Source organism: Adelges cooleyi, unplaced genomic scaffold (assembly GCF_023614345.1).
Source record: "Adelges cooleyi isolate 19-005CV unplaced genomic scaffold, UGA_ACOO_1.1 ACOO_flye_CR_arks_rails_tigmint_CR_PRNA_248, whole genome shotgun sequence".
Taxonomy (NCBI): domain Eukaryota; kingdom Metazoa; phylum Arthropoda; class Insecta; order Hemiptera; family Adelgidae; genus Adelges; species Adelges cooleyi.
Genome location: NW_026095913.1, coordinates 884,908 through 912,532, shown reverse-complemented (window position 1 = coordinate 912,532; position 27,625 = coordinate 884,908). Strand labels below are relative to the sequence as shown.

The 27,625-nt window shown below is 33.6% G+C and overlaps 2 protein-coding genes across 2 annotated transcripts in view; both read right to left on the bottom strand.

The window, feature by feature from the left end:
- The window catches only part of LOC126837403 (trans-1,2-dihydrobenzene-1,2-diol dehydrogenase-like), a 284,532-nt gene that overhangs the window by 51,155 nt on the left and 205,752 nt on the right, over window positions 1-27,625 (bottom strand). The gene's annotated exons all lie outside the window — the stretch shown is intronic.
- The window catches only part of LOC126837402 (retinal homeobox protein Rx1-like), a 34,505-nt gene continuing 7,779 nt past the window's right edge, over window positions 900-27,625 (bottom strand). Inside the window, exons 2-3 of the mRNA XM_050571311.1 lie at window positions 19,027-19,409; window positions 900-2,441 (exon numbers count right to left, since the gene is read on the bottom strand). Of these exons, the coding sequence (XP_050427268.1) occupies window positions 2,016-2,441; window positions 19,027-19,409 (809 nt within the window). The 3' untranslated portion in view covers window positions 900-2,015. The remainder of the gene's footprint in view (window positions 2,442-19,026; window positions 19,410-27,625) is intronic.

Here is a 27,625-nt window from a genome sequence, read left to right as displayed (position 1 = left end):
TTTTTAGTATAGTTTTGTCTAGACAATATTTAAGAAAAATATTGTTTTAATCAAATTTGACCATGTCAATTAATTTAACGGTTAATTTTTATAAGCGTCAATCTAATATTTTAAATAACTTTTTCTATGAGTAAAAGCCCTTTTGGTTTATTTTAAACCAAAAAGCTAGAAAAAATGTCGACTAGACCGGTGGTTCCAATTTCAATTCTGTAAAGAGATTCCAATTCTTTGGCTACTTGACTATGTTATATAGGAACACTAGGAAGCCGATTTTTATTTAAAAATTTCAGTTGGGCTCTTCAGTATATGACACAGATTATTGTTTAAAATAAAGCGACCACTGTCATCAGAAAATATATAAAATTATAAATTCACTTTTAATATTGAGTTTGCTAAATTTTATTTGAATCGTCGTTATTTAGGATGTAATGAATGTTTCAGTAGACATGTAGCGTCGGTATACGTGTAAAAAAAATTACAAAACACGGTTGCTTCCAAATGACTAGCACGGTATAATATTAAAACAATATAGTATGAAATTACAATAGATTTTTTTTTTACATTTTCCTGTAAAAAAAAACAAAATCTCTATGTCTAATTTCTATTAATTATCATTTATACAATATAATATTATGGTAATAATAGAATACAATATTATTTTATTATATTACACACAATACTATGCTGTACAAGTATTATAATATACAAACTGTAGTTACGTATATGTTCTTTATACAGTTATAATAATACTGAGTTATTTTTTTATATAATATACTTTATACTATAAACTTTTATTATAATATGATACGATACATAAATAAATACATTAGTACATTTATTAACAAAATGTCACTTTTTGAACAGTGGTTAATTTATAAACATACATTTACTACATTTTATTCTCATATTATATTATACTGACAACGTTATATAATTAATAAAAAGCACGCACAATGGTTTTTTAGACTGTCAGTGACATCATTTTTGAACTAATAACTAAATGCCATGGACATATTGGTATTCACAACGCAAGTATAGTTTTTAACAGCCTACGTCGCGTTTTGAATAAATAATTAAATACACAATATTAATAAACGGCTATTGGTGTGTAATCAATGATATTCGTTTTTATAGCTTTTCACATCAAAAAGCGTTTACTATAGGTAAAAACTAATAGGTTTTTTGTTCAAGAGTAAAGCCCATTTCACGTCACTACCAGATAATGTCACAAGTATTTGAAATTAACTTATAATTTTACCGCCATAGCAATGCGGTTGATCCTTGGATAATGATAATAAATATTAAATACTAATTATTGTTATGCTGAAAACGCGTAATAAACCGTGTGAACGGTTCGCAGTTGGAGAAGTAGATTAGATTAGTAAGCGAACTAATGTTATTTTTTATCAATGTGGGACAGTCGATATTTAAAAGGTGGCGTCAAAATTCTAAACAATATTACTCGTTAACTATAAATAATAATATTATTTTGTATTGTGAAGTCGAGTAGAGAATGGAGGTTTTTTTTAAATGACTTTAGGTTTGAGACTTTAGGTTTCTAAGCAATACAGTATATTATTTTAAACTACCTATAATAATGTATTTATACTTGAAAATATCGTTCAACTCCTTAAAATCGTTAAAGTAGGCAATCTCAATCTCAGGGGAAAGGATAGTTTTGACCAATAGATAAAGGAGCCGTCCACAGCTATTAATCGATTGTTTTCCAACGCTGGAGAGCTGTAAAGACACACAAGCGCTATCCAAATGACTGGCTGAAAGCAATCGCGGTGATCGGTGGTTGTACGCCTTCATATTCACTGGCCCAACTGGCTTTGTTTGTGATAAACATTTAGTGATAATGCAATGGATGGAGTTCCACGCGAAACGAGCCCGTTACACCGAACAATAAACCAAGGAATGGTCAAACGATTTCGAATTTCGAAAGAAAAAAAAAATGATAAAACATATTATTTACATTAAATATTGTACAGTTTTTTTTGGCAGCGAGTGTTTTAGACCATTTGCATGCCTTTGGTGATGGACTCGACGTGCTCTTTGGCCTTGAGCCTAAGTACGGCTATTGACGAGGTCCTGGGATCGCTGGCCGTGTGTGGTGTGGAAGAGGCCGTGGACATCAAAGACGGTGTAGTGACGGTCATCTGTTGAGGGGAAGATGGTGACTTCATGGAAGACGGACTGTGCACCACGGGCGGAGTCAGGTAACTCGGATAACCCGTTTGAGGGTGTGACAGAAAGCCGGGCAAGGCGTTAAGCAGGGGCGGTGACAACCAAGGGTCTACCGGCAGGGCCAAGCTGGAACCGGGCATTCTACTCAGCGATCCGGTCATCGTGGAGTGGACGTAGTCGTTTAGGCCCAGTCTCGCTGCTTCCATCTTCTCCTGACGGCGCCATTTGGCTCTTCGGTTCTGAAACCAAACCTGCGAACAAAAAAACCAACGCCATTAATACTATAATACAACTTAACACATGAAGTCCCTGTCTAGGTCCCGGGGTGCAGAATAGACCCAGTTTGTCGTTAGAAGCGACTAAAGGGACTAGAGAAGGTAAGCAGCTTCTCCAAGTGGAGGTGAAGGATATCAGAACAGCTACATGCCATGTAATTTGTAAGCCAAGTTGGAAGCCATCCCCATGATTCCAGCACCACGATGTGGAAGGAAACGGGAGACCACCACATTATCATCCCTTGTATTTACAATATGGAGAACTCGAAACTAATTGCGATTGACGTGAATTGGGAATAACTACAAGAACTTATAGGAATTGAGTTATCATGAGAAGCACGGAGAATTGCAGCAAACCAATCAAATGATTGAAGACGCGAAGGAGTAGACTTGATGCCTCCTCCTTGAGTTTCCAATGGAATATTTTTGTAATTTTCAAGTCAGACTTATATACATTTTATCGTGTTATTTTGACAGTACTGTGCATTCCAAGTAGGTCAGTTTTAAACGTAAGCAATTATGCCTTTCGAATCATCGACCAATCAACCGAGACACGCTAAAAGTCACAGCGGTATCACACGAATATGTGTAAGTTTATTCCCTATAATCGACTAAAAATACTGTAAGACTCATTGTTTATTCAGCGCTATATTTGTACATAATAGTAATTTCAAATCCATTATTCGGACGTTAATAAAATATTACTTAAAGACCATGGCACGTAGTACAGAAACATTATTGGTGTTTACCGGAGAGCTTGAAAGGGTAAAAAAAATATAAACTGTGTAGTCGAAACTGCCAAGAACACGGTCAAGAAAAGATGTGTCTCGGTTCTACGTTATATTGTAATAGTATTATATAAAAATATCGTGTATGGGTATGGGCTATTTGCAACAGTTTTTTTTCTTTCTGGCCAAGAAGCCCGTGGAAAAAATATCTAATATCGCACTTGGACGTTGGCACAAAGAGGTCAAAGAGAATTTTTTTTTTTAAATTTGTTTAGGTCGTTATATATTTTTTTTGTTATTATTATTGTTATTGTGGACCAAGGCAGACGACGGGAGCGAGAACCGAAGAGAAGGAGAAAAATTGAAATAAACTTAATAAAAAACGGGGCAGGGCAACGAAAAATAAAACGCCTGTATGACCGTAACGCAAGGAAATAAGTATAGAATATATATTATTTTATATATACGTATGTGTATATGTGTGTACACGGTCGAGTACCCCAAGTACAAGGCAGACCTTTGAGGAAAAGACATAAAATACCTTCCGTTATTCACTTTGTATCCATTTTTCTGAGAACGTAACTCGATTTGCCGATTACTTGGGCATGTATATAAACGTCGCTTAACGCGACCGACATGATAAATAAAATAAAAAAATACATTTACTCGTTTACCATCTAATTCGTTTCCTCTTTTTACCCTGGCCCGAAAAGAGCAAAATTGATATTTAACAAAATATAACATAATATTAAATTTGGGGGAGGGGGGACAGAAAAAAAACGCTTTGACGCACGTTTATTATTTGTACAATTTGGCTTTTCCCGAAAACACCACTCCGTCATCCGTCTCGGGACTTAAGTCGTTTTTGTTAAAATTTTTATTTTTGTGTTTTTTTTAACTGGAAGTACACAATTTCAAGCAATCATTTTGAAGCGGACGAGCGGCGCGAAAACCGTTTAAAAATGTTCCCCGCGACAAATACCCGGAACCATTAACGGGCAAAGGGCTTTTTATTTTATTTTCAATTTTCCATTTTTTAAGTACTATATTTTGCCCGTTTAACGACGGTAATGGCGTTCCAGTGATAGCGTTTACACCACCGCTCGGATGTCGTTATATTATTGTTTATTATGTTTTACCATATTTACCGTAAGGCAGATAGGGTAAAAAAAAAATACAATCGGGAATCATATTTTGCGAAGAGCCTTTGCTTATGAAAAAAAAAAAAGTACTCAAACAGATTTCCTATCAATTACTGCGATCACTCGTTTAGCAAGTAAATAATTTGGTAATACGGATGAACATTCAATTTAATGTGATTTAATAATAAAAATAGCCAGACGGTGTTGTTGTACTGTACATAATAACAGTGTAGGATCAACTGATGTATTGACAATGGAAAATCGCCTAGGAATAATATGTGGGTTCAGGGTTTCTATAACGTTTGCGTGATGTCTATACTCTATTGGGATAGAATTTAAATGCTTTAAGTCTCATGTTGTATTTTCACAGTTTTGAGTTTTAAACATTTGTATTATTCTGTCATTGATTTCGGAATTCGACCAGTTAATTTACATTGAGTTGATGTTTGTTTTGAACGACGTTAAATAAATCATATTTTATATATTATTATATATTCTTAAAGGAACATCAAAAATGTCTACGACTGATCTACTAAATGTGAAAAAGGAAAAGATTCTCTAAAAGTTGTCCGTGACCCGTGTCAAGCTTCGTTAAAACTCTTATAAATTAGATAGAAATCACTTACAATTAGACTCTGACTTTCGAATCAGTATGCTTAAAAAATGTTTTAATAAGGTTTAATTGTATATTTTTCTTATTTTGATTCTTAAATTTGTATTTACAGCATTTTTCGATATCACAAATAAAACATATTTTGGCAAGCTGATTTTTTTAGTAAATATAATGTATTATGGTATTTTAATATATATGCATCAGTTTTTTTTTATTAGTTTTCGATGATTAAGATTTGACTAAATCTATTAGCGTTAATCTATTAGTATTTTATTTTTAACACCTCGTTTAAATTCAATAAAGAATAAGGGGAAAAAAAACAATGGTCCGACAAAACGGTCGTATATATATATAAATGTTCTTTGGTCGCACAACTAAAAGGGTAGGTCTCAGCGAGGGGCACATCTGATTATGTGTACTTCTATCCGTTTCGTTATCTGATTTCGTTATAATAACATAATATAATGTCACGTTAAAAGGGTCGTGTTGTCGATTAGGGTAGAGTACTTTTTTTTTAACGAACTCTCGCAGTATATAAATATATATGTACATACATATTACACATTATACAACAATGTGTGTACAACATAATAACAGCCTGTCGGTCTGGAGTACCGCGCGGGTTATCCGGGAGACGAGGTATAGGAAGACCAAATTTTTTTATTATTATTATTATTTTTTTTTTTTAATACATTACTCGCGGCATTCTTGTATTCTGCTGTTAAAGTAAAAAATATGTATAGATACACGTTGTATGGAAAAAAATATATATACAATATACATTTCACGAGGGTTCAAGAGTCGGCGAGTCTTGTGTAAAAAAAAAAATTCACTGGATGATCCACAGAAATCCAAGATCGGGCAAATCATAATCTTAATCTGGTCATGCGAAACCGGCACCCGTCCATATAATATGTATGCACCTCTGACCGTCGTATCGCTTGCCGGTCGATACTTTTGTCAATACAATAAGGCCCTGTGCAATATATAGCTCTTGTTCAAGTAGTATTATTCGTTTCTTTGTACGTCAAGTATACATTTATAGTACTAGTTAGCTATTATACGTGCCGATGCATCGGTTCGGATTACCCGGTCGACAATACCAACCGTATCGCGTTACCCATACACGCCCATGTTAACACCAATGCGAGTTCGACACAGTAAATGTGTAAAAAAATAATTTTGACAATGATCGATAATGATTGTGATGATGGTAATTGAAAGGATTGAATGGATAACAAATACCTATACCTACACGTCTACATAGTAGTACCATAAACGTTCATTAAAGGTTTCGGCAGACATTGGCTGGTATCTATTTAACTTGATTTAAGTCGTGTTTATATTAATCTACTGATTAGAGTTTATTTTTCAGTTGTTTTCCAATCTTGTTTTTCTCGCCGCGATTCTACTGAGAAATTATTGATAAAAAAAATAATTTAAATATAAGTCAGACGACTTAGGTTAATTTTAGCAACAACACAAGAAGCAACTTTATGATTGTGTTGATAATAATAAAAAAACAGTTAAAAGATTAAAATATAGGGTGGTTACAAAAGAATATCACAAGTCAAAAGTTTCATTGAAAGTTGTGGTAGTCTCTAGTAATCACTCCGTATTATGCATTTTATTGTCAATTAAAATAAATTACTGCGTTAATAGTGCTCTTTGAAAAATTATAGCAACAGCCTCTTGCCAAGTAAGGAGGCTTATGGGTAGCATTAGACCCCGTTAAAACTCCTCTATCCTTCGCTACAAAATCAGCAACCGAAATTGGCATAGTCCCTCAATGCAATTTTTTTTTAAGCACTTATATCGAACACCTGCATTGCGTTTATATAGATAATAGTATCGAAACACTGATATTGTTGAGTATTATTTTTGTACAGTATACTATGGTGGTACCTGGGGTAGCAGCGTAGCTCGTGTTGGTTATTAAGCGAGAATTTCTTTCACTTCTCATTGTATCGAAAATCTTTTTTTTTTTTTTTTAGCCAATTTATTTCATAGAATAGACGATGGAAATTGGCAACCGCCGGAGCGTGTAGACGAGGGGAAAGTAGGTATACATAAAAAAAAAAATAATAATAAAAATCCTATTCGCTTTATAAAAATTCTGTCGGTCGCAATAAAGACTACCGGGACGATAAACGAGGTCTGAGGTGACGGCCGCCGTCGACCACGGCCGTTTAATGCGTTTCTTAAAAATTCGATTTATGTGTCGTTTCGATTTTGTTTAATGGGGAAAAAAATAAGATATCGTCTCGCCCTCTCCCGGCAAAAGTCAATCTTAACGCGATTCGTACAAGCCGCAAAATATTGTCATCCCGGGGGCGTACACTTAACTCGGCACAAAAAAAAAAATGTATATATTAATAAAGATTTACAAAAGAAATCCGTTTTGTCCTTTTAACAGCGCTCTACTGCGATTATTATTATTGTATACATATTTTATTATGATTGTATTAGCACTGTGCGAAAAATATAACAACAATGCTGCTCGAGCAACGGCCAACGTGGAATGTTATAACTCCACAATATTTTTTGTCCGGAGTCTAAAACTTTTGTTTGGTAAACTTTATGCACAAACACAATTAAGACAAAAAAACAACCAGCGCAATAAGAAACGACCAGAATCCCGTTTAATATCCACGGATTAGCAAAGAACAAAAAAACGTATCATTGTAAAACCAATAGCAGCATATTATGTCCAATAATGGGGAAAAACACAGTATAAAACATGTCCTAGAGAAAAAAGTAGTATGTAAAAAGGAGATACTGCATATTTTCTTAAGTAACTGGTTTCCTAAATAGCCAACCTAGCAATCTTAGCTAAAAATGCCTTGCGGTATGTTGTACACATGTACACATGTACCATTTATTGAGATACTAACTAAAAACATTATGTGTAAGTCGTTCTATTGTCATCAATAAGTAGGTACTAGCACTAACAGTGAAATGTGAATACAAAATTAAACACCAATAACTGACAGAACGTCATGATCTTTATGGGGAGATACTGCATTTTGCATTGTTTATTTTTATTGTAATACACTATCCGTACTAGAGCAAAAACCGGCGGCTCCACGTGTTTTTACGAAGGCAGTGAACTTTTGGACCAGCTGTAACTTTTACCGTTGGTTTCCAAGTGCAGAATATTATACTGGGAACGGCGACGGTTGTCGTTTCTTATATAGGTACTTTTAATAGAAACTGCCGGAACTCGGCCGGCACGACGTTTGCCGACAATTATTATATTTTGACCGACGGGTTAGGTCGAGTCCGCCGGGGCTTAATCGAGTTTCCGGGCAAACCAATTTGGCCGGCCGTGAGAGAAAAGCAAGCTGCGCCAAACGGTGTTTAAACCCTTTTTCGATTTTCGACAAATAATAAACGATTTGGCCGCGCTCGCGTTGACAGCCAGTTAATTTTGGGGTGGTTTCAAAACGAGTCGGCGTTTGCAAGTAAGTATACGCTATATCGGTCGGCACTCAACCCGTTTCTGCTGTATACATACCTATACAGGCCACCCACCACCTTTACAACACTGCCACAGGTCGCATTATATATATATATATATATATATATATATATATATATATATATATATATTGTATATAACCGATGGAATGGAAACAAACGGCGAGAGAGCACACAAATAAGCGACGACCGCGCGTTCGACATTTAATTAAAAACCTAATCGAGTGCCGGCGAACGAGTTGAGTGTTTTGTATTTATATTGTGTTTGTCGGTGAGTTTTACAACCGACCTACGCTATATATTATAATGCATATATATATATATTTATTAGTCCAATTGAATTCGCGAGTGGGCATGGTACAAAAATAATTTCTACTTGTATTTCGATTGGATGTAACGGGTTCAAAGTGTATAATTTAAATGATAATATTATCGCTAAGCCCATTTTTAAACGTTTATTTTTAAAATTACAAAAGTTTAAAAGTTAAGACGGGAGGGGAAGTGCGGGTGGATTGCGCACAGATAAAAATAATACTACACTCCACCATTCCTCCTGCCCTAAACTTGAAACTTCAATAACTTCAAATATAATTATCTAAAACTGGTTATCGACCAGTTAAAATATATAGTACATTATTCTCAATTTAAAAAGTTAATGAAATGTATGTGTTACCGTTTAAGTTTCAAAAGTTTATTTACAAATAATTAGTTTGGGAGAGGGGTTTCTGCTATACAACAGATCCAACAACCAAAAGGTTAAGTAAGAAACTGAACAGTAATAGTTCTGGCAATTACACTTGGGTTTGGAAACCCAAGTGGAACGGATTAACAGTTAAAAACAAAATAAATAAATAGAAAGTATCTATATCTGTTATGTTTCTTAAACTCTCTTAACTATTTAACATATCCAAAACCGCCACCGTTTTACATTTTAAACTGGAAATTACTTGATTGCATTACATAATTACGTAAACGGTATTAAGTAATACCGTAGTAATTGTTTTTTCCTAAGTAATCAGTAAATATGATTACATTTGTAGTATTTTAATCATCGATACGACTAATTATTGTATTTATTACCATCTCAAGGCTTTATTTTATATAAGTAGAACCTCACAATATTTGAGACATAATTAATTAATTAAATTATATAGTTAGATATTTTAATACGAAAATAGATAGTAAGAATTATCAGCTAGTTCAAAATAAAGTAATGTAATCAAGATACTGATTAAACTACGACGATGTTAGTTTGCTGTTTTAACATATCAAATATTTAACTTTCATATCCATTTACCCAGCTCGGCCAAACACTATAATATTAGCTTCGATGCAGAGCTGAAAAGTTGTACTGTTTTTATTATGATGATAGTTTTTACTTTTTACCGTCCACAGAATATTCACATCGAAGCGTTCGTTTGAATGTGATGCAACACTATTAAACTGTACACTGGCTTTTCAGTTTTATCGTTTATCATTTGACATTTCATACTATGTTGAGTCGTATTGGTTTATATACAGCGACACATTATATACTATTATCGTGTGATGTGAGTGTAACGAACTGGCGTATAACGACGTGGTCGTGCCGGTTGGGGAGGGGGAGGGGAGGTTGGATGCGAAAAATCAAAAATAAATTAATTTCCTTTGGGGAAATCGGTGACATTGTGTATGTGTACTCGGCTTGGCTGTGGTGGTGACGCGTTTGACGTTCACATGCAGATCATTGGCCATCGGCACGAACCCCCCCCCCCATTTGGGCCCGGGGCGGCTCGGGTCCTGTATAATATAATGGGAATTAGTTTGTTTCTTGTTTGTTTATGTCAACTTAATAACTGCAATAAGAGCGCCACCGCCGGAGAGCCACGTGCCGCGTGCAAACACATATTATACCGGGGGAGTCGGCGCGGTATATTATTATTATTATGGTCGCACGACGAGAACGGTGACAAAATAATACATCTGTATATATATATATTAATACGTTATTATTGCCTTCATTCGGGTGCAATACATGTGTACAATTATGTACATATATATATATATACATATTGTAGCCGTTGTATGTAGTAGTACTTAATAATAATGTCAAATCCTGGCCGGACTTGTACGTTTGCTGACGAACACGGCGGCCCCGGGGGCGATCGCCGACCGACGTCGCGTCGTTTGACAATAATGTCGTTGGGAATTATACAGAATTTATTTATTAAAAACAAAATACAAATAATATGTATACATACAGTAGGATAAGGTTTAGAAAACGGATCCCGGCGACGATATCGAATTCTATTGCGTTTATTTGGATAAGGACGGACGACGGATAGACAAACAAATATCAAAAAATCTCGGTTCTTTTATTTAATAACAACAATTTGACCGGGGTTTCTTTTTGCATTTTATTTACTCAGCGTAACGCAATATTATGATATTATCATAATACTGTATACTTAGTCTTGACAATATCATTATCGTCGCAAATGGTTCATTCGTTAACGTTATTTAACAGAGCTTTGATTGCCGTCAAAAAAGGGCATTTGTAGCCGCATAAATTATTGTGCTTATATTTTACAATATTATTGTACAAACTTATTATCAACCATAACGTTTAAACGGTAACCGAATATATTATCGGTGATAATTATTTTTTTTGTCTAATCTATAATATTATTATGAAAATTTACGCTTTTTTTATTCAATTGTTTGGTCACGCTGACCTGAAATGATTAAAGTTCATTTAGGTAAATTTTCCGAATTTTTTTTTAGAGTGCACTATACGGTTTTTAATTAAATCCGTGGTCATATATTATATTTTATATCATACACATTACACACTATAATATTATTATATTGTTTATTTGGAAGGAGGAAAAAACATCGTAATAAAAAAATTATTAAAAAACGGAATTAACAGCGTCACACGGCTGTATTTTTCGTTTTTTATTTCACGATAATTAATAAAATGGTAATTAACGTTTTGCTAAATAAGCATTGTTAATTTCCATTAAAGAGTATACATTTTGTTTCAGTGATGATTAATTAATTACAGTTATTAATTTAACTTGTAATTGGATTCATTTTGTGCGTAACAGCGTTACCCTTATTAATTTATTAAGTCAAATATATATAGCGTTGATGTAAACTTTTATTAGGTATTTTTATAAGCGTTTTTTTCTACGTTTTGTTTATTATTCATGTCGATTTATAACGAAAAATAAATTATATTAGCCCCGCCAACGCTGCGACAGAGAGAAAATATAAAGTTATATACTTTTGAAATTGTATTACGCTATATAAGGCATGTCATACGCAGTTTCAATCTATTTAATTTAATAGTACAGCTCGAACGAAAAGTTAAATAGGAAAAAAAAGACCCGAGTTATACATTTGTACAGTGTGATCAATTTAACATAAGACGGCCATTTTATCTTAAAATAAACATATTTCAATAGTAATTTTATAATATTGTAAAAAAACTTTATAAACAACATTTTTTTTCAAAAAGTAAAACTACAAAATTACAATTATTTATTGTTTTTAAAGTACCATATTAACGAGTAAATCGATCACTCTGTAGATCACTTGGACTTCACGTGGTCCTTTCAAAATTGTCCATCACATTTTATTTTAACATACTATTAGATACTAATTGCTGTGCTATTTGAATACTATTGAAAAATATTTAATCCAATCAACCGCAAATCATGATTTGTACACGCCGTTCTTCCACTGATAATACAGCTTTTTCTTGTGTATCCAGCTCTGGATATAAACACTTTTCCCAATATCTTGTATAATATAGTATTACTGTGTGTTGATAATTGTTATTGCATAATTGTAATCACAGACGAAATTTCATTAGAATAATTTTGTTCGTCTACCGTGTAACGCTCGACGGGACGACTACAGAGAAAAGCCAAAATTCGCATGTGGGTTGTATATGTATACACAGTATACAAACACACAGACAAATAATTAATAGAGGGTGAACGCAAGTTGTATAGGAGAGGGGAGGGGTCTTCTCGTTTTATCGAATCCCCTGGGCGTCTCTGTGTGTATGTGCCGGAGGTTATTTTTTGGCTTTTCCTTTCCACAGCCAAAAACGCAAATTGCTTGTTAATCTGCCATTCATGTCCCGGGAAATTCAATTCGGATCCTCCCCCAGGATATATCCAACCCTGACGTTCGACTCGCCTCCCCTCCGCCAGGTAGGTTCCATCTTATACAAGTTTAACGTCCGTATATAACGATTGCCATTCAACGCACCGCACATATATATATATATACATATATGTTTAAGTACACGGGTATATAAACTGTTATTGTTATTTTCCTCCCTCCCACCCCACCCCACCCCCTTCATCTCGGTTCTTGTCATAGCAATCGTCGCTTGTCGCCGGGAAATCTAATCAAATATTTCCACGCGGCCAATTTACAACGGTCGGATTTTTCGCCAAGCACATACTAATAAAATATTATATCAATACCGTTTTAGTAACGACCCCTTTCAACCGAAATACACAACTAAAATATATAATTCCCTTTTTTTAAATGTAGTTTTAGGTTTTAAGGTCTGAAAATTACATTATAGCACAGACTGGATACAGAAACCAGATAGTTGCATTCTCTAATAAATCAACGTAATCACTGAAAATGCAAACAAACCAAAGCTCTGAACATTACTGAGTTTATAGATTGTTATCACCGATACGTTAGCATTTAATATTATGATAACATAATATCATAGTAAAATTATTACTGTTTTATACAGTAATTTCCTAGTTACTAGAATATGGTCACACTAGGTTGAGGAGGGTTTGAGTTAGCTGTAAATGGCAAAGTGCACCGTATTCTGGATTTGTCTATAATCCTAATCGACTGATTACTGAAAACTTGTGATCTTTCCTAATCCATTATGCGCTACGTCCACGCTGTGCTGGTTTTTTTTTTTCAAAGTTGCAGTATAGTTATGATAATATTCGAATGAAAGGATACGGAGATCAACTAGGTATTTTTTTTTCCTGATCGGATTAGACCGTTTCCAGACAATTAACGACGGTTTTGTGTAGACCTGTTGGCCGATTGGCTGAACGTTGTTCGGTTCCGGTCGCATAAAGCGTTCAATTTATGTACGTATAAGGGTACATTGACAGGGAAAATGGACTGACAGAGAGATGTATTTGTAGGAGGCAAACTTAATTATCGACCATCGGTCGGTCGCAAAAGGACCGTCAGTTCCGCCTACATTACTATAGAGAACCGGGCTTAATTAAAACTCAGATTAACGACGGCTAAATCGAGTGTTAAATTCATTAAATTTCGCAAAGCCCCCGAGGCGGGGTCGCAGACCGTACGCGGCAGTGGTGTGCCGGAGGGGCGGTGTATACAATGTACATTATATATGTGTATAAATAAATAAATATAGGGGATGCTGCGGAGGGGTGGGCAAAACGAGGACGAAACGGTGGTGTATGTATGGGAGCAATGGCTGCCCGTCGGGGGTCCCGGGGTCGCCATTTTCATCGTCTCCCTTCTCCTTGGCTATACTCGTTCACGGTATATATACGCACTCTTAAGGCGTTCTCGCGGTCTGCAAACGTTCAACCGGCGGTACGTCACGACCGGCCATAATAATAATTACTTCAACTACACGGACAAAGACAATTTTATATCTAGATTACAGGGAAAAAAGGAGAAATTATTGCCGGTACAGTAATTATAGAGTACTGCGTCCGAACGGTGGCCCGCATAACCGATTATGTTTAAGAGATAATTTTTAATTTTTTCAATTTGTGTTAAAAATTAAATGGTTTTTTTTTTATAAGGGATGCCAATATTGTTTATGCATAGTATATTGTACACGATTGGTGTGTTGATCAAACCTAAACAAACAACTAAAAAATTCTTATTTTAAAGTTTTAGCTATAATGATATTATATTAGATTAAGTTATTGTAGCTTTTGTTAATCTTTTATCATAAGCAACAAAGGCAACACCGTACAGTCGCTGATCGTTGTGTAAACAAATAACGTTTATGATTATATTGTTTGACTGCATTTTTTTTTTAATAAAAATATTAAATAATTCTATTAAAACCCGATCTTAGACAAACTTTAGTTGGATAGGCACCATTTATAATTTTGATGGACTTTTGTATAACGGTTTATAAGTCGCAAAAGTTACTTTAAAGGATTATATTGCAAGGAAAGTTCCTTCTTTTATTATGGAATTGTTCTTACAGGGTGCTCTACTATTTATATTAGTTATTACTTTAATTTAGGTTATTTAAGTTGTATTTAGAAAACATACTTTTTATAAACCATATTTAAAGTGTATCCAGTAAAAAATATAATTTATCTTTCTTTTATCTTAATAAAATTATACTTTGTTAACTTGATAAATTTGTGATGAACAATCTAATATCTTGTACCTATACATAGATAGTTTTTTTTTACGAATTATCAGTTATCTTATATAAGTTTTTCAGTTTCTTTGTCTAAAACTAGTGATGAATTTAACTCTAAATCGAATGTATCTACATAATAATATTGGAATAGTTGACGGTGCAGGTTTTTTTGGCGAATTGGACACATGCTCTATATAGGTGTATAATAATCATCAGCAACCTGTTGTATGTACACCTAATATTTAATTAGTTTGTCGACGATTTCCGGGTCGAGGATATTGGACCGGAAAATTAAATAATAATAAAATATAAAGTCGTTACGTTATTAAAACCGTACAAAACCACCCGGGGTTGTCAGCAAATGTGAAATCAAAAGAGGACAACGTTTTTAAGTGATGTCATATCAAAAATTAAAAGTCCTAATTACTGTACTAATAATTACAGTCCAAGTTCCAAGTATCAAGATTCACCAAAAATAATCTACACCGAACTTCTCTAACTAGAGTCTGCCTAGGATCTGGTTAAATAAAATAATTTAATATATTATATTTTGTCATTATAAATTCAGTGAAATAACAAACAAATATCGTTATTTGTTCACACGACGGTTAACGACTGCGCAATTTTCTCTTTATTGGCTATGATAAAAGACTAAAATAATTATAATATAGTCGATGTGTAAAAAAAAAACGTTTAATACTAGTTACTACAAAAAGTTGTCAAAAATACGCGTACAAGAATTTTTGTATTGTTGTTTTAGGTTTGACTAAATCCCGATTGTGCACAATATACTAGGCATAGACAATATTGACAACTCCTTATAATATACTATTTTATTTTTAAGACAAATTGAAAATATTAGAAATGAAATAAAACGATTTTGGCAAGAATTTATGACTTTATAGGATTTTGTCTGAAAAGTGAAGTTTTCTAAATTTAACTTCTCTTAACTGTAACAAACACTGGTTTTGGCTATTTTCATTGAGTCTTGAATGCTTGAAATATCGATTAATTGTTTTCAAAATAAACATTCATCATGATAACCGTGTCAGAAATTAAAAACGCTTATAATTTAAACGAAAGCTCAACTACCAAAAAAAAAAAGTTGACTAAATATGTTGATAACATGTTTGGTTTCAAATTTTCAAGATGGCTTTTCCGCTTTTGTAATAAGATAACGAAGCCAGTTTGCTCAATTGTAAACGTTCATCAACAGTATAGTATGGTGTTAATTAAAGTGTGTTTTTTTTTTTATAATATTCAAATAAAACTAATTTCTCGTTATATCGAATTTCCGTAAAATTAAAAAAGAGGCTGTCGATTAACGTGTTATAAAACGTTTTAAATAAAAATTGGACTATCCGTCTAACAAGTCTAGACGGAATTTCGCGAGGCTTTTAAGACGAACAAATTCATATTATAAAATCGTATTGGGCATATAATTTTATTATTGTATAATAAAACGCAACGGCATAATACGGCGATACTTAATGACATATTTTATAGAAGAAAAGAAAACCTTTTAGTCGCGTAAGTACCTAACGGAGGAAAAAATATAATAATAATAATCGGCGAACCATCATCGGACGCGGTCGGCTGAAAGCTACTGTGTATTATAATGTGCATAGGCAATATACTTCCGCGTCTTACACTTTGCTGCGGCTCCCGTCAACCGGATGATGGCGTGTAACAAATAGTGTTCTCGCCCAAAAACATTTCGTGGGAAACGAGTCAAGTGTGCCCGGCACCGCCGGGTCGGGGGTAAGTATAATATGGATAATATCCGCGTTCTCAGAGACAAACCGAGAAAAACGTATCCATCTATATATATATATATATAAACAACACACATATAAATGGATTTAAACGACCGTGGTGGTGTGGAAAACGCGATTGTTTTTTTTCCTACCTCCGAACCGTCGGACCGGTGTATCCCCAGAACGCACACATACATACTACTGACATAATACTCGGCAAAACGCTTTTAACCGTTCCGCGAAGTGATGCGATTAACGGCAATTTGCCCCACACTGCCCCTCGTCTTATACATTACAAAGATATCGGCTAATAGACGGGCAATTCGCTTTTACTTTTGCGGAAGAACAAAATAAATAATACCACGGCAATGCCCGCAGAGCACCCACACTAGCACGGAAACGACACCTCATTAGAAACAGCTCCTGTTATATAGTTGCATAATCTATATAAATACACGACAGAGATGGACGAAATATATTGAAATGATATACCTAATGATGACTGATGATAGCTCCAACATTTTGGAACCACACCGTCTTGTAGTCAAATATTTATGTGTAAATAATAATTAAAAAATGGGTGTTTGTTTCAATTGATTATCTGTTTTTTTTATTTCGAAAGAATTGTCTCCTATGTTATTTTTACCACTAATAATGTTGATTGTAATTAATAGTTATATTATTATAATCATACACTGAAAAATATCAATTATAATTAAAAATTATCTGAAACAAAAGCGACTAATTAGAAATAATGACAACTTTATTTGAAATATATTTTAAAGTGAAATAATTGTTCATGTTTTTTTCTAAGACTCATTTCGAGTGTAGTAATTTTTTCAAACTAAAACTTAAACGTTTCTGTTTGGTCACGAACCGCTAATAAAATGTCTATCAAAAGTAAACTCATTAAATAAATAAAAATCGCGTTATTATAATATTTAATAACGCTATTTGGTTTTAACGACTTTGAACTTAATCGATAATAATATTTAACGGCCGATTTTTAACGTTCATTTATTCTCTAAAATAATTAACGTTGACATAATACTGTAATCAAACACACTGTTCGTAAACGCAGATCTAAGTGAAAGGGCCTTTGATTGAAGTATGTAGGCACGTTAGAATGTGTATTATAATATTTTGTAAATTATGCGATTGAATCGAAAATACAGACTCCACTTGGGCGGCAAGTTGCAACACTTAATATAACCGGGAACGTTCTTAAACGGAGTAGAACGATACATATACACACACGTGAGTGAATAATTCACTTAGGTATATGTGTGTGTGTGTAGCATTTATAGGTTCACCGGATTACCGTCTAATTGTGTTTAATCATAACAGTTTAACGCATTTAATTCGACCGTATAATCTACATAAACTCGATTTAAACCGAGTTCGTCTTGAGATCCATTTCCTACCAATTATCTAATACCGCCCCCGCTGGCAATTGGGTTGTCGCTAACATTTTCATCCAAGAGCTGTTTCCCTATGGCACACCCACACACACACACATAAGACTCTGTTAACTATTAACTTAGCGGTTGCTAACTAAATATTATGTTATATTGATTTTGGGAGTTCAAAAACCACTCTAAATCACATTATCCAAGCGGTAAATAGTTAAATAGATACAATTCGAAATTGTATGTGTAACTTGCTCGGTGCGTATTGATTTATACTCAACGAGAAAAAAATGTATATTAATTGTTATTATTGACATGTTTGATTTTGCTTTGGCAGTGTTCTACGTTTGTGTGGTTTCAACTGTACAATTATAATATAATGTGTATAATATCGGTTGTGTTCAACGTTATTGTAATTTTTTTAACCACATATATTATACATCTGGATCGAGGAAAACCAAAATACACTTCATTATGCTATTGTAATTTACAACTAGAGCCAGTTCGATTTTAATTACTCAATTATACTTTGGCGTGGAGTGTTTAAAAGTGGGTAACGCGATATCTTAAGGTTACTTAACGTTTCAAGTATCATATTATTATTATTATTATAATATACCTATTACTGCATCTGCGCACTCGTGGTGTACAATTTATTCCATCGTCTACCGACACTTAATACAGAATATTCAGTTAATTAGTTATCGCACACTTTATTTTACTGGTTAACTGGATTTATTTTCTCGTTTACTCACTTTTTTTTTACTAGTTTTTTCTAGATTTATTTGCTCGTTTACTCAATTTATTTACTGTTAATTAATTCATTTACTCGCTTATTAGACTGTTTACTCAATTAATGTACTCAGTCACTTAAATTATTTAACATACCCAAAAAACATTCAACATCATGTTTCTAGATATCCCGCTTTAGCTAAAAAATCTAACGAATTTTACTTTTATTCCTGTTATTTCCTAGCAACAAAAACTATGCGCAAGACGTGTGGCACAAGATAATATAGCGACGCTTACCTGGACCCTGACTTCCGGTAAGTTGACCTTCATGGCTAGCTCTTCGCGGCTGTACACGTCCGGGTAGTGCGACTTTTCGAACGCCCTCTCCAACTCGTGCAGCTGATAAGTGGTGAAAGTGGTCCGGTTCCGGCGGTGTTTCTTCTTGTCCGGCGGTGACATGCCGCCCGCCGCGGCCGCCGGCGAGGCGCTCGCGCGGCCACCGGACATGTGCTCGTCGTCCGGCTCGCCGTCACTGCTGTCGCATCCGCCGCCGCTGCCGTCGTCCATCATGTCGCTGGCCCGTCGTTTTTGCTGTCCGTCGTCCCGCATTTGCTGTTCCGGCGGCCCGCGCTGAGGTGGCCTCGACCGTTCGGCGTCGCTCGAGTTACAACTGTTTTCGCCTAAAAAATGGAATAACAACAACAATTAATTAACTTATCTAACCAACACAATACAGGTGATCCATTTGACGTAAGACACTCATACACCATTTTCCTATGGTTTTCAATACATTGGACATTTTTACCTTCAATCCCTTGCACGTAAAAGAAGTATGGACTTATATTTTTCAAATGGCAACATAAGTTTTTAATTCTATACATTTATTGACATTTTGTTTGCTATGCGACTTAGTAAAGATTAAGAGACTAATACTTTAAAAAAGCAACAAAATATTTGAAATGTTTCAAAATTAGATTACAACACAGAAAAAGGGAATTTATGTACCTACAACAAAGTATTACCGTCAACCAAATAGTTTAAAGGTAGGTACTTGTGACGATTAACTTAATTTTAAAGTTACTTAACTCAATCTTTTGTCAAAATTACTATTTATTCGGTAAAGCTAGTGTCACAAAATTTGTTTGTATTTTTTTTCCCAGGGAAACAACACAATAAATATAATAAGATGACAACTAAACTGACATAAATCTTGCTCAGTTTGGACATTTGCAAATCCTTATTAGGTTTTTTTTAATACTACATAAATTTCTCGCTTTGTTCCGTCCTATACACAAGTACAATCGGTCACTGTGATCTAATGATTTCATAAACATCTTGCTGACCACTCTAAACTCCATCAACTCCCAAACTAACAACGCCTATTTTCGGATCAACCTCTCGCATCGTCTTGGATGAGATTTAAACAAATACCTAAATTAAGACATTTCTCAAATTATTTATTAGAAATTATAATATTCGACACAATACCGTTATAACAGTTAGCCGTCACATGATATTATTATTTTTTTGGACCGAAAAATATAAATCTGTTTACTCGCTTAACTGCAACATAGGTATTTGTATGGAAAGTGTGAAATTCTAAACAGTTTTTTTTCCACCTTCGCCTGGTTAAATTCCAAGTGGATCACTCGGTATAGTGAATACAAATGACCCTCCTCTTGCCACGGTATAATGTTACACCCGTTTTGTTTGAATATATTACAATAATAATATGTGTGTTAATAAAAAGAAATGTTTACTCGATTTTTTTATTTAATGCGTGCTACTGTGTGTAAGAAGTAGACAAGAAACATGAATGTAATTCGTCGTTGCTCGAGCTCCATGCGGGTTAAATACTATTACACTACATATTATTAAAATATTTTAACGTTAATGGTAAAAAGAAAAAAAACCCGGCCCGGCTACCCGTCACTTATCGACACTATACCTACTATATTTAGGTGTAATATTATAATAATAATTAACATTAAGGTTATATCGAACGTCCGCAATGTGTAAACGGTTAATAGAAAACATTCTTCGTTTATTATTATTTTTTTTTTTTTACCGAATTTAAGTACAACATTTTTTTATATATTATCTTACGAAACGGCTTAAGCGCACACCCACGACACGTCCGAATTGCCATGCCAAGGAAAAAACCTTTTAATCCGGTCCGGATCGCATTAAGAGATGGTTATCTCTGTCTGTCCGGCTTCTGACGAATCTCAAAATATATACAATATAACTATAATAACACTATATTATATTAACATAACATTATTGTACAAAAACCCGGGCTCCCGACCAAACGGTTATTATGTATATATTATTTTTTAATATAGATTTTATTAATAAAAAAAATATAATTTACCGGTAACACAAAACCCGTGCAGACGGTAGCCACTTGCACGCTTTGCGGTCGTGAAATGAATTAATAATAATCACCATCGAGTGCGACCAAGTTTTTTTTAGTATTATTATTATATTAATATTATAATGTATGTTATTTTATCGACCCGCCGCTGCAACGGGTTCGATAAGTTTATACATATTATATTATAATATACTGTATAAATATACTTATTTATGTATATAATTTGTACCTACCACCATATATATTATTATAATTTTATAAGTGATTCGTGTAAATGGACCAATGACTATGTAGTTTTTTTCAATACACACACAATACACATATATAAAATATAATATCTATACACGAACGTTTAATGTGTTTTATTTTATACATATATATTTTTTTATTCATTTAATTTCCTACTACCGTGTGTGTGTGTGTGTGTGTTAACTTCTCGACGGTTTTTTTGACAAGTTAATCGATAGCCTGGGCGTAAATGTGGAAGCGGCTTCTGACTGTCGGCACTAATCACATATACAATATATATTATATTATATACATAATATATTGTATTAATGCTCGCAGTAAGTGATTCGACTTAACGTCGCCTGACGGCATTACAGAAAAATTATTAACATTTCGATATCCAAGCCGACTTCGATACAATATAATATTATGGTAAATTATATATATTATTTTTTAAACGTGAGCTGCCAAGAAGTTATCTGGCAACGACTAATCCTACCCATTTCTCGGTTTTGCCCGATCTGGCGGTGACTGTAGACAAAAGTAATAATATTAAAATTAAAAAACAAAACGTAAAAGGTAATTTTGAATTTACAAAATTGATTACAATATGAACCGAGGGTTAGATATATAGGGATAAGTCGAGTCAGTTCAAAATAGTACACACCCATTAAAGGCAATTTTTTTCAAAGATTTATATTACCCTTCTAAACACATAAAAAAATACCACGTATAACAATCCTAAAAAAACAGCAATAGCTCTAGCATATTATGTTATTACCAATAACATATTTTTTTTTTTTACTTTAGCACTTAGGTATACAAATATAACTCCTTCCTTGTTCCTTGTTCTTATAACGCATTTAAATAAGTCAATTGAACTTTTAAGGTTGAATAAAATAAATACTATTATTTATTCCTATAAAATATAATAAAATCAAATATTTCACAGTAAGTCTTAGAACTATTTTTTTATTTTTACATGTTTATCAAGAAAAATTGTATTTAAAAATGTTTTATTGATTTTCATTTAATGTTGTACACGTCTTGTATACCTACTATACGTTTGAGAGATAATATTATAATAGTTTAGGTTATTAATTATTCAGTGCAATTTATGATACAAGGAATTTGATTTTTTTTTTCACTTTGCATCTTTTACAAATAAATTACTTAATTATTATATTACACATGAACAAATTGAACGCTATAGTTTTTGTTGTTATTAAATTAAAAATAATTGACAACACATTAAACAATTGATAAAACTGGTTTTTAATTATATTTATATAAATGTACGTTAACCGTTGCAATTATACGATACCGAGTGTTTTATGACTTTGATTTATGACTTTTTGTTATTTGTATAATTTTTTTTATCCTTAAAATAAGGTCGTTTTATACAATGAACATCACCACTAAAGTCGTACGGAATTTTAGCTTCCTTGCGACGGTATTATGTTCTCGTTATTTTACTAGTAAAAAAATAAATAATAATTATAAAAAAAATTGCGGTGGTCGACGATAAACCTAACCGATGAAACGCCATATTATTGTGTTTTAAACGGTTTCGTTAACAAAACGTCCTGCTTCCTATTGCCGTTTTTCATTATTTTTTTTTTAAACTGAGGGTTTTTTAATTAACACAAAAATATTAAAAAAATAATCTCCTTCCCCAACCTAATGGCCACATCGCGTTAAAACGGGTGCATATTATTATAATTGAAATAAACACGGTATTAATTAGGTGCGGTTTGGAATGAAAAAATAAATCGATATTATTCTTTCTATTGCTGCGCCGACCACGATAATCACACAGTATAGATAATATAATATAGTACCTATCTAATTAGGTATTATTTTTGATTAATACCTCGACACAAGCGTTTCGAGCGGATTAAGCGGTATGTACAACTTGGGAAGAATTAGACCAGCAAACGATATAATAGGTGTATATCCTTCTGATGGGACAAAATACAAAAACCTTATGTTTTCAATCGAGCTGTGATCAGGAACACCGTTATAGTAGATGAAAATAAAAAGAGAGGACAAGGAGAACCTTTTTTTGACAAGTCATGTGTGATATCGGCGTACACAATTTGTATGTTTAACGATATGATTTTGTACATTTGTCTATCTTCCTTAGTGTAGTTTGTGTTTGTTGAAAATATTTTCTTTATTTTATTGCAGCGCTATTTAAATTCATTTAATGATTAGCCAGCTATGTCGGCAGGTTTAGGCAGGTGAAAATTTTACTGTTGCTTCTTAATTTTCTAAAATATCAAAAAAAAAAATGGTTTTTTTTTCGAAACAAAAAATACTTTTAAGAGCCTTTATATTATGTGCTTGAAACATAACACCAACATGTTGAACTCGAAATTAATGCTGTGGAAAAACCACATTAAAATGATGGCTTTTTTTTTACTTTAAATTAAGAATTTCCAATGTGTATTAGACATACACAAAACCAAGATAGATCAAACTTCTGTAGGTACTAGTGAGTGGAAAGAAACCACTGGGGGGGGGGAGGGGCCTCTCGATTAGGTTAGGTTAAATGAACATATTTTTATTGCCTGTAAAAACTTTGTTTTTATTATTTTTTTTCTTCTAATTTTAATTTCTCGCGGCCAATAATCAGATTATCGTTATACACCGTCCGTGTCTGTCTTTTTTGTCAAAAAAAAAAAACAACAACAACACAACCCATATATATCCTAACGGCAGTGCACGCGATTACCTCGTTAGCGGTGGCTTAATAAATGTGTGTGTGTGTGCAATGTGCACAAGAATATAATTATATACATAAATGTATATATATATATATATATTACCAGGTTATAGGTACTGTTTAATTTTCACCCCTTTCCTCGGTCGTCTCAGCCCAAACCCGTAGTCACCGTCGTCTTCTATGTGTATATCGGTTTGGCGGTTTACAGTTTTTTTCATAATATACCATCATCGTTGTCGTTATTATTATACCTTTTTTTTTTTAAGAGAAAATAAAATTGTTTTTATATAAATATATATATTACATGAAAATGGCTACAAACATAATTCGACACGCGATCCGTTTTAATAATCCGAATTATTACGTTTAATTGGACGGCGCCCGTGCACGACTGTAAAATTAGCCTCTTTCTCACTCTTTCTCCCTCCCCTTATCTACCTCTTCCACGGTATAAACTTTTATCAAACTACCCGGCACGCCGCGGTGGCGGTGCTGATAGCGACTTAAGACCGGCAGGGTTGTGTGTGTGTTTGTACATCGATGATGTCTATACACCATACCGATGGCAGACAGGATATAAGATTAGCAGACGTTTTTGGAAGTCGTTAGGAAAATCTAACCGAATTCGCCCGAATTGCTAAGACAAAATTGGCACGAGACTCTTTTTTTTCCAAACTAATAATTCCCCATTTGTTGCTAAAAAGTCACAGCGAGACGGGGGCCGGGGCGGTTACCTTTAACGACCAAAACCGATAACAACCTGATATTTTTTGGAGTCATTTCGACACTAATCCAATTGAAAATTAATAATTTTGATAGCCAAAGATTAAAAAGAAATATTAAAATATTTATATTTTACATCGACCCCATCATTCATGTAAGATACAATAAGTCGTTCAACTTCACAGACGGAAAATAATATTTTTTTTTTACCTTGTCATAAGTTACAATTGCTCTTAATTTGTACTCTATTGATTTTTGTGATGGGGCCCCAGAGCTAAGGGGGTCCCGGGGGTCATTATGCAGTAAAACTATAGCCAAATTTTGAGTGCTTGAATGTGAAACACTACAATGTTATTATAATTCTTACAATTCCTATAACTTCTGCAAGCGCTAAAAAGTCCTGCGACGATGTTCTGTTATTATATTTTTATTCTTATTGGACACAATATTGTTTTCTAACGACCCCCCGACCGGGTGGACCTATGTAGAAGTATGTAGGTACACACAATTGTTATAATATGTTTGCACTGTACTCGAGTTGTGTACATACAGTTTTTTTTTTTTTATTCTTTTTAAATACGATAAAACACTTGGGTGTATCGTGTGTTCTGTTTGGACGGGGTGTGAAAATCCGTAATCCAGGGTAATATAAACGTCGGGTTGTTAATAATTTACACAATACACTCGGTGGCGGCCAAAGACTTCATTAGGGATTACGGTTTTTTTGATGGCCGCGGTCGGAGGGCTTAAGGGAAACAGAAAAAAAAACACATACTCGACTCGAAAAAACATGCGGACCGGGTCCATAATATATACTTACAGCTGTATGTACATGTACTACATTCGAACCGATCGTTGCCAACCGCCCTTACCACCTATCTACCCTACCACACCCTCCCCATTCTACCCCGTGACTGTCCCCTTTTTTTGCACGTCGCATTACCATCGTATTACGATTATAATTCACCATTTCCAGTGTATAAATGTTATATATTATAACATTTATATAATAATATAACATGTCGGTTTATTATACCGCGTCCGATAACGCGCCGGGAATTATTGTTGTTATTTTTATTATTATTATCATCATTACCGTTATTATTACACACACACAATATTATATTATTATTATTGCGGTTTTATTGTTATTATATATATATATTTTATCATTGCACAGGGCGGGGGTGGCGGTTTATAACGTTATTCCGTGTGACAAATGGTCGACGACACACAAGTGTCGGTTCACACGAGCTGGCGGAACGCGCCGAATTATTAGTAACATTATTTTTATTATATCACTATTACTGTTGTTTGTAACGTTATTTTCTGTGCGATTGACGTGTGCTATTTGTAAATCCCGTGTAGTATATATATATATATATACATATATTATTATGATGTATCCAAATTCGAGTCCCTCTGTGCACCCCTCGATTCTCTATGTCAATTAGATATCGTGGAAAATTACTAATATGTGTTTATCCCGAGCTCCCGACGAGTCTCAGATCGAGGATAACATTTCTGAGCGAACCTCGCATGGGTTTTTTCAAAATACTAATAATTAGAAAAAAAATGTTCAATGATTCAAAAAAGCTTCGAAAAATTATTTTTGCATTCATCATAATATTCACCTGTGATGCATTATTGTAGACAATGCATATATTATGAGATTCCCTCCGAAAACCTTGTACTCTATGGCTCTATCTTTTTTTCACCTAAGGTGTTTTATCTCTAAAACCACCCTGGAGGCTATCTTTTTCTATTTTTTGTGAACACGTTTACATGACAAACAATTTTTAAATCGCTGTCAATTGGGATGATGTGAAACGCTGAAAAATTAATTAACTCCCAAACAAATAGTTCTAGTTACTGAACAAATAATATTACACGTCACAGTTTAACCTTTAAACTAAGATTTAAATAAATATTAGAGGGATATGACGTCCTCTTAAACTGAACGTTGAACAAAAAAAAAAACCTTGTCTTTAACATCCAACGTGTGTTATGTTCGAAACGGGGATAAAATAATTACACGACCGCTTATCGATTAATCAAATTACAATTCTTATCATTTCTCTTCGACGGCCGTGCTAACCAGTTAAGACATATTATTAAACTTGTAGCCAGCAACTATAATACAATATCGAACAGAGCAAAAGCTTAGGGTTTGTGTGCGGTCTTAGCAGTACATGCAAATACACAACTTTGGGTTGTATCAGTTGCGTCCAAACAATTTAATCGTTAATCGCTTATGAAAAGCCAACTATTAATATATTTTAAACACTATTATAAGCGAGAATTGTGAGACTAGCTCTGTTTATTGTATAGGTATTTCATGAATACGGGTCGTCACGATTATGGTATAACACGCACAGACACTGGTCGTTGGGCTTAAGTCGAAAAGTCGTGTGAGCTAAATTCCTATATTAACTCTAATAATCCGACAAAAGAAGACAGAGCGAGCAAGAATAATATGCAAGTATATTTTTTACAAGAATCCATTCATTGTTTAAGATTAGATATGTTTTTTGAAATTCATTGAGAGTATATTATTTAGCGCATTTATGTCTCACAAAAGGACACATAAATCCAATTAATATATATATTAATGCAATATACTCACTTAATACTATATGTTATTATGGTTATTCTATAATCGGTCTTCTCCGGACTAACATACAATTAAAGATGACAAATTAAAATTAATCGCATAATTAATATTATGTACTGTATTCGTTTCGAGTTTATCGTATTTTAAAGCCGGTCATTTTAATTATAACATCATAATTAACATTTATATTATGTATATACGATTACTAATTATTATAATATAGCTG